Source organism: Cottoperca gobio, chromosome 24 (assembly GCF_900634415.1).
Source record: "Cottoperca gobio chromosome 24, fCotGob3.1, whole genome shotgun sequence".
NCBI lineage: Eukaryota > Metazoa > Chordata > Actinopteri > Perciformes > Bovichtidae > Cottoperca > Cottoperca gobio.
Genome location: NC_041378.1, coordinates 21210155 through 21222442, shown reverse-complemented (window position 1 = coordinate 21222442; position 12288 = coordinate 21210155). Strand labels below are relative to the sequence as shown.

The following is a 12288-nucleotide window of genomic DNA, read 5'->3' as shown; positions in this document are numbered from 1 at the left end:
AGGTATGTAATGACCCTTTTACAAACAATTTTGATATTATGATTAGTTTTACACAATATATAATCTTCCAATGGAGTTTAAGTGAATGTATATATATATATATATATATATATATATATATATATATATATATATATATATATATATATATATATATATATATATATATGTAAATAGATTCTGGTTCACCATTGCAAACAAAAAAGAAAATCAATATATTATCTCTTTTATAGGCAATTTGGCAATGTTAAAATTACAAGTAAGTAGGAAATAAACCACCACCCAGCTTTGCTATTGATGTTGTTTAGAATAAAATACCAAAAAGTCTTTGTCTTTTTAAAACTAGAAAAAATATTCAATTGTTCTATAGTCAACCTATCTTTATTTTTAAAGTGTGTGTGCGTGTGTGTGTGTGTGTGTGTGTGTGTGTGCTTGTGCGTGTGCGTGTGCGTGCGTGCGTGCGTGTGTGCGTGTGTGCGTGTGTGTGTGTGTGTGTGTGTGTGTGTGTGTGTGAAATCACATAGTTCTTATGTTAAGATGCTGCCTTGGAACATTCATTAATCAATTGTACCGGTTCAATTTGTTTGGTTTTAATTAATTAATTAATTAATTAATTAATTAATTAATTAATTAATTAATTAATAATTAATTATATAATTAATTATATTTAATTATGTCCCTCTGAAAGACAAACATTCATAGTGAAACTGTTCAAACCTTTAATGAAAGAAACTGTGCAACAATAATAAATAAAAAGGGAGAGATTAGACACCTTGACATCATAATGTATTAACAGGGAATCTATTGGAGGTATTAGGATAAATCATTACATTATCATTAATGTCCTTGTCTAACATTTTCACTATTGAAATAAAGCCGAACCGAACACATGTAAAGCTTTATCTATTAATAGTTGTTCCACTGTACGAAACGCTTCAGAAAAGTCCAGAGATTTGGTCCTCGTGGCTCTCGGTTACACGTCACTGTATGTTGACGTGTGGCTCAGCAGAGAGCTATCTCGTTAGCCAGCTAGCTGCACACTGGCTTCTTGATAGTGGATGGTTAAGAAAAGCACTGACAGCTGACTGTTTTTGTACACTTATACACTTTAAATAATGGCGGCTGACTGGGAAGAAATCCGACGGCTTGCTGCTGATTTTCAGAGAGCACAGTTTGCTGACACAGTGCAAAGGTAAGCGAGCAACTGTTAGCAGCAAAGCTAATGTTAGGTAGCATTACACTTTCATTAGGATGTAAGGCTCCTAAGCTAGTTTTTAATTGTCTCTTTGCTGTTAATAGCAGTCGTTTTAAATAACAAGAAATAAATGTACGTCTATAATTAGTTGGGAAACATCACTTACGACACTTTCGTAACGTTAAACCTTTTTTCAGGCTATCTGAGAGGAATTGCATTGAAATTATTGCAAAATTGGTCCAAGACAAGAAGCTGGATGTGGTGCACACACTTGATGGAAAGGAGTACATCACCCCTGCACAAATCAGCAGGGAGATCCGAGATGAACTCTACGTCCATGGAGGTCAGTTTAACAGCCACAGGTTCCACAAACGATACTGTCTCATAGGCAAGCTAATAAAGACCTGACAACCATATACAACATTGTCAGCTGTAGCATGTTGAGAATTGGACACATAACAGTGAATAATTCCTATCATTCTATTTCACAGGGCGAATCAACATCGTGGACCTCCAGCAGGTGTGTATTAGCAAGTTGAAATATTGCTTTGAACCCTGTGTGTACCAGCTGTCTCCTGGACCATATGCCAATAGAAAGCTGAGAGCAGAATCCATGTTATCTTAAAACTTTCTATGAATCATTTTTTTATCTTCTTCTTTTCAGATTATCAATGTGGATTGGGCCCATGTTGAAAATAGAGCAAGTGACATTGCAAAATATGATAAAGGAGTTCAACTTGTACTTGGACAACTTATTGATGTGTGAGTATTAAGTGACACTTACCACATAAGTACTGGAGCTCAAGGCAATGTCTCATGTCTGTCCAAAGCTGTGTCCAGGCTATCCAGATAAATGATATATGATGTCATGGTATGGTATGGTAAGTGTTGAGCCTTACTATGAAAAGGTATTTGCTCTGTTTCTTGGATAAGAATTAAACCTAAACAAAAAACATCAATAGAGGTAACCTTTAAGGAACACTTAATCCTTTTCTGGGAATCTAACTGGTTCAATCTAAACTGAAGTTTAAAATGCAGATCTGAAATAAAAAGGCAAAATGAAAAGCATATAGTGAGAACATATTGTCAAACGTTCTAAGCATGTTGCTTGTCCTGTATTGTCTGTAGCACGTACCTGGACCGTTTGGCTGAGGAGGTAAACGACAAGCTGCAGGAAGCGGGCTTGATCAGTATCGCAGAACTGTGTAAAAACTACGACCTCCCAGGAGACTTCTTATCTGAGGTGGGTCACACCACAGCCAGTCTTTACCTGCATGTGTTGTCATATAAGTAATCTGATGACGATGAAGAAGGCGATACATGTGAAATGTTTGTTTTAGATGTATTCTTCTTGGCAGTCTTTATTGACTTCAATGTTTTACATGTTGTTGCCTGCTGACTTCACTGTTTAAAAACAACATGGTGAATGTATGTGTAATATATCTCAGGAGCTGTCAAAGCGTCTCGGGAAGCTCATCCAAGGAGAAATGGACCAGTACAACAGGGGGGTCATATTTACTCCAGCCTTTGTTGCTCGTCACAAAGCCAGAATACGAGGGCTTTTCAGTGCCATCACAAGGTAAACGGTGCTAATATATTTCACAGGTTGGGCGTCATACAAGAACTTGTACAAACAGATTACTACTTACATACTTACAATTTTCTCTTTTAAATATGAACTACGAGTGATCCAGACTGTCATACCTGTTGCAATGTATATGTACAGGGGGCAGAATTGATATTTAAATATTATACCTGTAATATTCTCTTAATATTCACCTGTGAGCAGTAATATTCACCTGTGGGCAGTAATATTCTCTTAATATTCACCTGTGAGCAGTAATATTCACCTGTGGGCAGTAATATTCACCTGTGGGCAGTAATATTCACCTGTGGGCAGTAATATTCACCTGTGGGCAGTAATATTCTCTTAATATTCACCTGTGGGCAGTAATATTCTCTTAATATTCACCTGTGAGCAGTAATATTCACCTGTGGGCAGTAATATTCTCTAATATTCACCTGTGAGCAGTAATATTCTCTAATATTCACCTGTGAGCAGTAATATTCTCTAATATTCACCTGTGAGCAGTAATATTCTCTAATATTCACCTGTGAGCAGTAATATTCTCTAATATTCACCTGTGAGCAGTAATATTCTCTTAATATTCACCTGTGAGCAGTAATATTCTCTTAATATTCACCTGTGAGCAGTAATATTCTCTTAATATTCACCTGTGAGCAGTAATATTCTCTTAATATTCACCTGTGAGCAGTAATATTCTCTAATATTCACCTGTGAGCGGTAATATTCTCTTAATATTCACCTGTGAGCAGTAATATTCTCTTAATATTCACCTGTGAGCGGTAATATTCTCTTAATATTCACCTGTGAGCAGTAATATTCTCTTAATATTCACCTGTGAGCAGTAATATTCTCTTAATATTCACCTGTGAGCAGTAATATTCTCTAATATTCACCTGTGAGCAGTAATATTCTCTAATATTCACCTGTGAGCAGTAATATTCTCTAATATTCACCTGTAGGCTGCTGAACTTGACCTGTTGTCTGCTCATTTCTGACAGCAGGACCTGAAGCGCAGCATTATCAAATTCTTCTTGTTACTCTTTGGTAACAATTTTGTGAATGAAAGTTGTTGACAAACAGCTGGAAAGCCGCCCTATGTAGTGATCTGAGGGTGTCATTCTGCTAATCCACACATCTCACAAACATCAGTCTGAAACAACACGTGTGTGCAGTTGAGAGAGTTTGGGGAAAGTTGACAAAAAAAGAAGTTTAGGATAAGAATAGGAAACTATTTTAGCATGAGGTCCAATGTCCTTTTTAATTGTATTGTTTTGTACTTCACACTAAATGCCCTCCTGTGTTCCTGTATCCTGTAGGCCAACCCCTGTCACCAGCATGATTGGAGCATTTGGCTTTCAGGAACATCTTCTGTACTGTAAGGAGACATCTGATAGTTATGCACTGGACTGGTTATGGTGTAACTCAGTGTTTGATATTGTGATGGCTTCTGTTGTTGCCAGCTGTCCTGGAGGAGTTGGTGAATACTGGACGCCTAAAGGGAAGCGTGGTCGGAGGACGGCAGGACAAAGCTGTGTACATCCCTGATATTTACGCCAAAACACAGAACGCCTGGGTGGACTCTTTCCTCCAGCAGAATGGCTATCTAGGTATGGGTTGTTATTATTATCAGCATATTTCTGTTACATACTGTTTTATCTTTTCAGCCTTGAACCTTCCTTTCCTGATGAACTGTATGCACTCAAAATTCCCATAAAATATGAAATGCTGCTCTGTGAAGTGACTGTTTCCCACCAAATGAACATTTCTCCCCACACTGCTTAGCATATGGGGATACGCACAACACGGTTTTAATCTCTCGAGATAAAGAAGAAGAGTAGAGGACGGTAATGACAAAATCACAACATTAACTAAAGCTGTATTGTATAAGAGTTATCTGTAGTGTTTCATCTCTGCACATGTTCTGCATACAGCTTTAAGATTCCTTAAATAATCAAATTAGAAGAACTTTTCTTAGAGCTGAAAGAAAGAACTGCTGCTAACGTTTGCTCAGCTTGTTTCTCTGAGAACTTCGGATCCAGACGTCCGAGGACTAAAATCCTTCATCCAGTTCAAATATACAGTTAAAAACCACCACTATCTAAAAGGGGTACGGCAAAAATGTGTCTTTTAAACTGGATTAAAAAGTACTTTTATGAAAGCTTGAGGAAGATAACCAGCCGTTACAGGAGATTTCTCTGGGTTTTAAATTTGTGGAAAGCGTGTGGGGTAATGTCAGTACACAACTCAACAAAATATATACCATGGGTCTTGTCGTTTTTACACATTTTAATGCGGAAATATTCTATATTATACCTTTTTAAATCACAGGGAAGCGGCAGGATGTTGTTTGGACGTTCTATTCACCCTGAATGTGGCTTTTCTCCTTGAATCCGTTTGTGCTCGTGGGGTTACAGTCGCAGGGTGAAGTGTATGCGTTGTAGTCTAAATGAAAGTGAAGAAGTCTTCCTCCTGCAGAGTTCGATGCGTTGGTCAGACTGGGGATCCCCGACCCCTCCAGCTACATTAAGAAGCGCTTCAAGTCCAACAAGCTGCTGTTCCTCAGAGCAGCCTGTGTGGGTCAGACTCTGGTCGACCAGGTGGAGGCCTCTGTGGAGGAAGCTGTCAGCTCCGCCACATGGACTGACATACAGGTGACCACTCAGCTGTCTTCACCTGAGTCACTATTCATGCTAACAATATTAGTTACTCACTCACTTAGTGCTCTCACTCTCGCTGTTTTAGCCCATTTTGCCCAGCTGCCTGTCAATGGAGGACATGGGGATGTTGATCAACGAGGCTATGAGAAGCACAAATGTCCAATCCTCTGCCCGAGTGCTGGGAGACACAGTGGTCGTCAGTGAGAAGTTCATCAGCAACTGTCTCTCTTTATTCGATGACGCCATGCAGCAGAAAGCTCAGAAGGTACAGCCTTCCATTGTCACACACCTGCCTCAGGACAATTAGTAAGTAACTATAAAACACTTTGAAAGTTCAGTGTCTGTTGTTTTTTCATATGCCTCTCAGGAAGTCAAGTCCAATCCAGTATTTCTGATAACTGAAGATGATCTGAAGCAAGCATCCATCCTAACAGAGAGCTCGGCCACTTCTAAAAAGGAAAAGAGAGAAGCAGAGCGCAAGAAGAAGGCTACAGGTTGGTGAAGTCCTCCCCACCTTACCCTGAGACTAAACACACACACACACACACACACACACACACACACACACACACACACACACACACACACACAAACAACTTTGAAATCTAGTGCAGACCTTTGCCACAATTTGACTGTCCCAAACTAATTTCTTAGATCTTGTGTTTAAGATCTAAAACATATTTCCAGCGTTCTGAGACACTGAACCCCGTTGTGAGCTCTAAGACTCTCAAACATGTTTGACTGTTGCTGTTGATCATCATGGGGGCAAAGCAAACCAGAGCATAGTTACATTTGAGTCGCTGGGTGCAATTTTATTTTTGCAGATAATCAAAATAGTCGCTTAATTTCATATTGCTTGACTGATCACCGCTGCACATACACACAGAGCCAAAGGTACAGGGCTTCTATTATCAATGCAATGGTAGTTATTAAACAAGCTTCTTAATAAATAGTTTGATGGGATTATCCATCTTTATTCAATGTGCAGGTCACATTAATGTAATGAATTACATCCTCAGGAATATACTTATAGATATAATAATGAAAGGGATATTAGACTACATTGTCTGTGGTATTAAAGAGAAGCCCTGCAGGGCAGCTGCTGGTGCAGCTGCTGGTGCAGCAGGTGGGGCAGCAGGTGGGGCAGCAGGTGGGGCAGCAGGTGGGGCAGCAGGTGGGGCAGCAGGTGGAGATGATGTTGATACTGATGTCTCAATAGAATACTGAGAGAAATGCACTAACAAAATATTAAGAGTGACATGTGACATGTCGCCAGTCGTGCTCCAGTATCCACGTGTGATATTGAAACGTGCAGCCTCGAATACACACACACACACACACTGCTTTCATTGAATATGGAAATTATTTAATCCACTCTTGGATTGCTTGAAGTGAAATACAATTGTATTCACATTTTCAGAGGAAGACAACATAATTGCAATTTGCAATAAAAACATTGTTGTACTTTACACACATTTGGTTAGGTGAGAGCTATGGAAAATGAAATCCTCCATCTTTGCTCACTATATCTTAGCCTTTCTTAGCGGCAGGTGTGCACACACTACCAGTTAGGAACTTCTTTAAAAATGCAAAGATGGGATATTATTGGCTATCTTATGGTATTGGCTGAAATAAATCCATCGAGTGCGTTCTTAGTGATATTTGTGATGACGTGTATTTGTTCAAGGATTATACACCATCTGTTAACGGTTTGTTTCCCAGAGGGCAGTGGCAGTGTGAAAGCAGGTGGAGGAGGCAACGCCAGAGAGATACGGATTCGTAAAACCAAGAAGAAAGGGAGGAAAGACGATGACAGCGATGAGGAAACCGGACCTTCACAGCAAAGTACGGTCATGGCCACAAAGCTATCTGATCTTCACAGGGACACAATGTCTCTATCTGCACATTAAGCCTGTTCAGTGAGGCCTTTTACAGTAACAAGAGTGTAATGGCTGCTTGGCTAGGAATCTCTCCCCTGGGTTGTTAAGCTCTTTTCCATGGAAGACAAAGGTAGCTGTCGTATCCCTGTGAGACTAATTAGCTTGTGTGTTACCTCTCCAAGATCGCGGTAAACCAACTGCAGCCCCCTTTATGGTCCAGGAGGAGATCGTAGCTGTTTTAGAGGAGAGAGTAAGTGACTGCCCTGAAGAAGTCCTCTCTGAGCTGGCGGAGCATTTAGTAAGGTAATGCACAGGTTTCTGTCTAAAGTTAGTTTTTTCTCTGCTAACCCTGGAAAACCAGAAGTCAGTTCTCTCACTGTGAATATCTCTGCAGGCCTCTGAATAAAGCCTATCAGGAGGTGCTGCGGACAGTGTTCATGTCCTCCACCAGCTCTCCATCTCGGGTCAACAAGAAGAAGACCATGAAGGATCTGCAGGAGGAGATCACTAACCTGTACAACAACATCCGACTCTTTGAAAAAGGCACCAAGTTCTTCTCTGGTAAGTCCTGCTCACCTCTGAAGAGTGGAGAGAGAGATGCCTTCTCTCCAATATAATGGAACTCGTCTTGTGGTGCTCAAAGAGCCAAAACAATACATTTAAAATCTAAATCATGACCTGGTTACACAAGATCATCCACAGAGCGCTTTCAATTCGGAACTATGTTCTATACTGAACTGCACCCGTCACCTCTCACCAAAACAATCTAGATTGATTAACCACTATTATTATTTTTAACCAGAGTTATGAATCACTGGAATAGATTGTGTCCCACTCACTCCAGCAGTACTGCGTGTGTATGACATGAGGGTTCTGACAACTTATTCCACCTAGCTAAAACTAACTCAGTCTATCCATCCATCGTCTACCGCTTATCCGGGATCGGGTCGCGGGGGCAGCAGCTCCAGTAAGGAACCCCAATCTCCCCTTCTCCGGGCCACATCCTCCAGCTCCGACTGGGGGATCCCGAGGCGTTCCCAGGCCAGTGAGGAGATATAATCTCTCCACCGAGTCCTGGGTCTTCCCCGGGGTCTCCTCCCAGCTGGACGTGCCTGGAACACCTCCCTAGGGAGGCGCCCAGGTGGCATCCTTACTAGATGCCCGAACCACCTCAACTGGCTCCTTTCAACGTAAAGGACTCAGTCTAATATAACAATATTCTTTTAGAGAGGTGTTAGGTGGAACTCTACAGTCATCATGCAGGATGAAGATTGTGCTTTTCAGTTGGTAGGAATGTGCAGCTTTGGCGGCAGTGTTGGATTTTTTAACTGTTGAAAATGACATATACAATGTTGCATCGGCTCGTGTGTTGACAATCTTTCATGCCATATTCATAATGTATAAGGGTCTTAACTTACACTAATAACACTATATGGTAAAACTATCATGCATGGAACTATGCCGTGAATCTGTAAACAAAGGGAGAACAACAGATTCAAAGTTCACTTGATGGAAACTCTTGAATCATGCAGATGAAACCCAGGTCCACATCGCCAAGCACGTCCTGAAGACCCTGTGCACAGATGTCACCAACATCCTGGTCAACTTCCTGGCTGCTGACCTGATGATGTCTGTGGAGAATCCCAGCACCATCACCAACGAGGTGAGAAAAGGTTCAACTGTACAATTCCACTGTACTTACACTACAGCAGATGTTGTTTTATTATTTTTTTGTTTATTTATTTATTTATTATTAAACTTTGTTTATAACACCGCAGTGGAGATCTTAATGCTGTATAAAGGATTCCTGTCCTAAACACAATCTCACCTCCTAAGAAGGATGTTTTTCATTTAGCCATCGTGTACAGTTGCACAGCGACAGCGGATGTTATTGACGCCTGAATGCTGCATCACTCTAGATGTTGCTGCCACGAGGAGTTATGGGCCGGCATTAATCTCTTTTCCTTCGGTAAAAGATGGTCCAGTGTTTCTATGCTCAATGAGATAAGAAGGGTTTCATTGAAGCACCTTTCTTAGCATTTTAGAAAGTTCCACCAGCTCTTATCTTTGCTGCCACTTACATACTTCCAGGTCCTTTCCCTCAGTTAGCAACCTTCCTAAGAGCAACAGACTGCTGGACGGCCTCAGTCTCCTCTCAGTAATCATCAGGGGAGGCAAAGAGCTGAAATCCCATTTAAATGAAGTTGGAGTTAATTAGGACTGTGTGTCATTGTTTGAAATGCACGTGGGACTAGTTAGTTTGGACCTGATCATGTATGTCTCTGATGTGCTGCCTCAGGTCAGAGTGAAGATTCTGGGCAAACTGTCCGAGGAGATCAGAGGACCTCTCATGAAGCTGCACAACTGCCTGAACGGCAAAGTGAGTATGTTTCCTGTCAGTTACATCATCAGCTGGTCGCTTTAGCATGAAGCATAAAACTGATATACAGTGATGGAAACTTCTGCACAGACTATTGAAGACTTCCTGACCAACATGGAGACCTGTGCAGAGGTGTGTGGCTTCATGATGAAGAAGGGAGACAAGAAAAGGGAGAGGTAATGAAAATGCTGTGTTTTCATTGTGGATGTTTTCTTTTTACTTACTGTATTTAGTGAGTGTATATTAAGTTCAAATCCAGAAATATTTCCTTATGTGATCGTGTCATCCAGACAGGCGCTGTTCCTGCACCGTCAGGCTCTCACTGAGCAGCTGAAGGAGGCGGAGGATCCAGCTCTGGTCCTCCACCTGACCAGTGTGCTGCTGTTTCAGGCCAGCACCCACTGCATGCTGCACGCTCCTGGACGCTGTGTGCCTCACATCATCGGCACCCTCACTGGCCGAATACCAACGGTGCGTCTGACTTACTGACTCAGTAATGAGGCTAAAAGGATTATTTGCTGTCAATTATATTGTTATTACATAAATCCTCCTCTTCAATTCAAATGTGTTGGTTCAAAGTTGAAAAGCTTAATCCAGATGGGATCTGTAATGGATTCAAAAGGATTCCGATTGAATAAAATGCCATTAAACATTAACCCTGGTCAGCCATGGGCAGTGCTGCCGTGCACTCTGTAAGGAAAAAGAGGAAAATTGCGCACCATAAAACCACCAGGCTGGATGTAAAGCAGCAGCTTAACAAATCATGAAAAGTTGTCATTATTCCACTGAAGCTAAGCTTTAACGCAACCTTTAACACCTTTGTGGGTTTGATTCAACCACCTGTAGCAAACATATCGGGATAGATACCTGTTCCCAAACACAGTATGCACAATGTTCAAAGAGAAAATGCTCATCGTTGAGCGAGAGTGGTACTGATGCTCAGTTTGTGCGCCAGGACTATTTTTGAGTTTTATCCATCTCTTCAACACTTCATCACAGTTTATAGAGAATATTTTTCCCAAGTGACAGACGCAAAAACATGAAACCAATTTAGGCAGTTATGGTAAAATATACACTATCTCAGTTTAGAGTTTGTAGTATCTAGAGACAGATGTGTATTTGCATGAAATCTAGAGTGCCGCTTTAGCTCAGTCATAATAGACATGTTTGTTTGTGCTTCAGTGTGGTCTAAATGCTTCAGCAAAGGTTGGCAACATGCTGCTTCATTTCAGGATTGTTTACATCCAGCTTTTAAACTCAACAGCTGTTGGTAATCTCCATCTGCTGCACTGTCAGTGTAATAGAAAGTTTGTTTGGAGAGTTAAACTGCTGAAACGTTTGCGTGCGTCCATGTGTTGTTGCAGGAGCTGCAGCAGCTGCTGTCTGCCTACCAGAGCCTGGTGGTGAAGCAGCTGGTGAGCCAGAGTCAGAGCAGGAAGCAGGAGGAAGCCGGGGGCGAGGCCGACAAAGCAGAGGAGCAGGACGAGGAAGCCGGGAGCGTCCACACGCAGCTCATGGCCCTCACACCACAAGTCAAGGATCTGATGCTGTCCCAGAGGAAGATGTCTCTCACAGAGGACTGAACATCTCAGAGATTACACATCTGATCCTTAATTAATCTTTTTATGGTCTAACATGTTCACATAAATACTTGCAACTCTGCTAAATCAGCTATTATACTTTTATTTTTGTGATTTATCCATGTGGACATAATCCTAAATTGTTAAAGGAAATTCCAATTAATGTTCCAATAAACAGGAAAATCCCCAATGATGTTTTGATTTTCATGCATTCATTAAAGCTCTCCTCTTCCTCATGTGTCGAGTTGTTTACTGTAAAATGTTGTACAGTCAGTGTCCTATGTCTCATAGAAACTTGTATGTTCCTCCACAGACCTGGAACAAGTGCTGGACAGTTTGTGCATAACCTTGAAAACAGCAGTTGACAAAGCATCTTGCTTCTCGGGCTTTCTGGAACTCTTCTGATGAGGACCATGTGATCTGGTCAAAAGTGCCAGCACAAGCCAGTAAATGAACCTTGAGGTGAGATTGAGCTGTCAAATTAATTTCATAATTCAGTTTGAATGGCAAGCTCTTGATGTAATCACAATCATGAGAAGTTTAAGCTTCTACGTTTCTATGGCAATTTAGCAGATTCAGTCAGCTGAGGAGAACAGTGCAGCAAGAGAGTAAATTAACCTTGAGTTGAGAATACTTTGTCAAAGTACCTGGAAAAAATACATATTTAATGTTGTGTAATTGCACTCGTGGTCACAGTGAGAGTGAGACAGTAAAGACATTGGAAAATACGAGTGGTTTGTCTTCCTCTTGTGGCAGCTTGTCGATCACCAAATAAGGGTTTGTCTTTCTATGTGTAACTCTCTTCAGTAACACTGGGTGGCAACAAACACTACAATAATATCACAGCAACAAATAAAGTAGGCAGAAAAATACAATCTGGAGTGGACACCTCCCCATCCATGTCGGTGATGCTGAGGTTGAAAGGGTCAGCAGCTTTAAGTTCCTCGGTGTGCACATCACTGAGGACCTCTCCTGGACACTTTCCACATACACAGTGACCAAGGAAGC

The 12288-nt window shown here is 41.1% G+C and overlaps 1 protein-coding gene across 1 annotated transcript; it reads left to right on the top strand.

The window, feature by feature from the left end:
* The first annotated feature begins 1115 nt into the window (after nucleotides 1-1115).
* Nucleotides 1116-11518, top strand: ufl1 (UFM1-specific ligase 1). The gene is made up of 19 exons (XM_029425806.1): nucleotides 1116-1192; nucleotides 1393-1538; nucleotides 1687-1715; nucleotides 1860-1957; nucleotides 2324-2438; nucleotides 2644-2774; nucleotides 4100-4158; nucleotides 4244-4390; nucleotides 5259-5434; nucleotides 5526-5705; nucleotides 5808-5934; nucleotides 7163-7285; nucleotides 7503-7623; nucleotides 7715-7881; nucleotides 8853-8983; nucleotides 9620-9700; nucleotides 9791-9876; nucleotides 9991-10171; nucleotides 11065-11518. Exons 1-19 carry the CDS (start codon nucleotides 1116-1118, stop codon nucleotides 11281-11283), a joined length of 2394 nt encoding a protein of 797 aa, XP_029281666.1. The 3' UTR covers nucleotides 11284-11518.
* Nucleotides 11519-12288: the final 770 nt, after the last annotated feature.

What these genes read in the sequence shown, in the direction of transcription:
- ufl1 (XM_029425806.1), top strand. Translation starts at nt 1,116, where the DNA reads ATGGCGGCTGACTGGGAAGAAATCCGACGGCTTGCTGCTGATTTTCAG. An exon ending in CTTGGACAACTTATTGATGT is followed by an intron (nt 1,958 to 2,323) that starts GTGAGTATTAAG and finishes TATTGTCTGTAG; the next exon opens with CACGTACCTGGACCGTTTGG. An exon ending in CCACATGGACTGACATACAG is followed by an intron (nt 5,435 to 5,525) that starts GTGACCACTCAG and finishes TCGCTGTTTTAG; the next exon opens with CCCATTTTGCCCAGCTGCCT.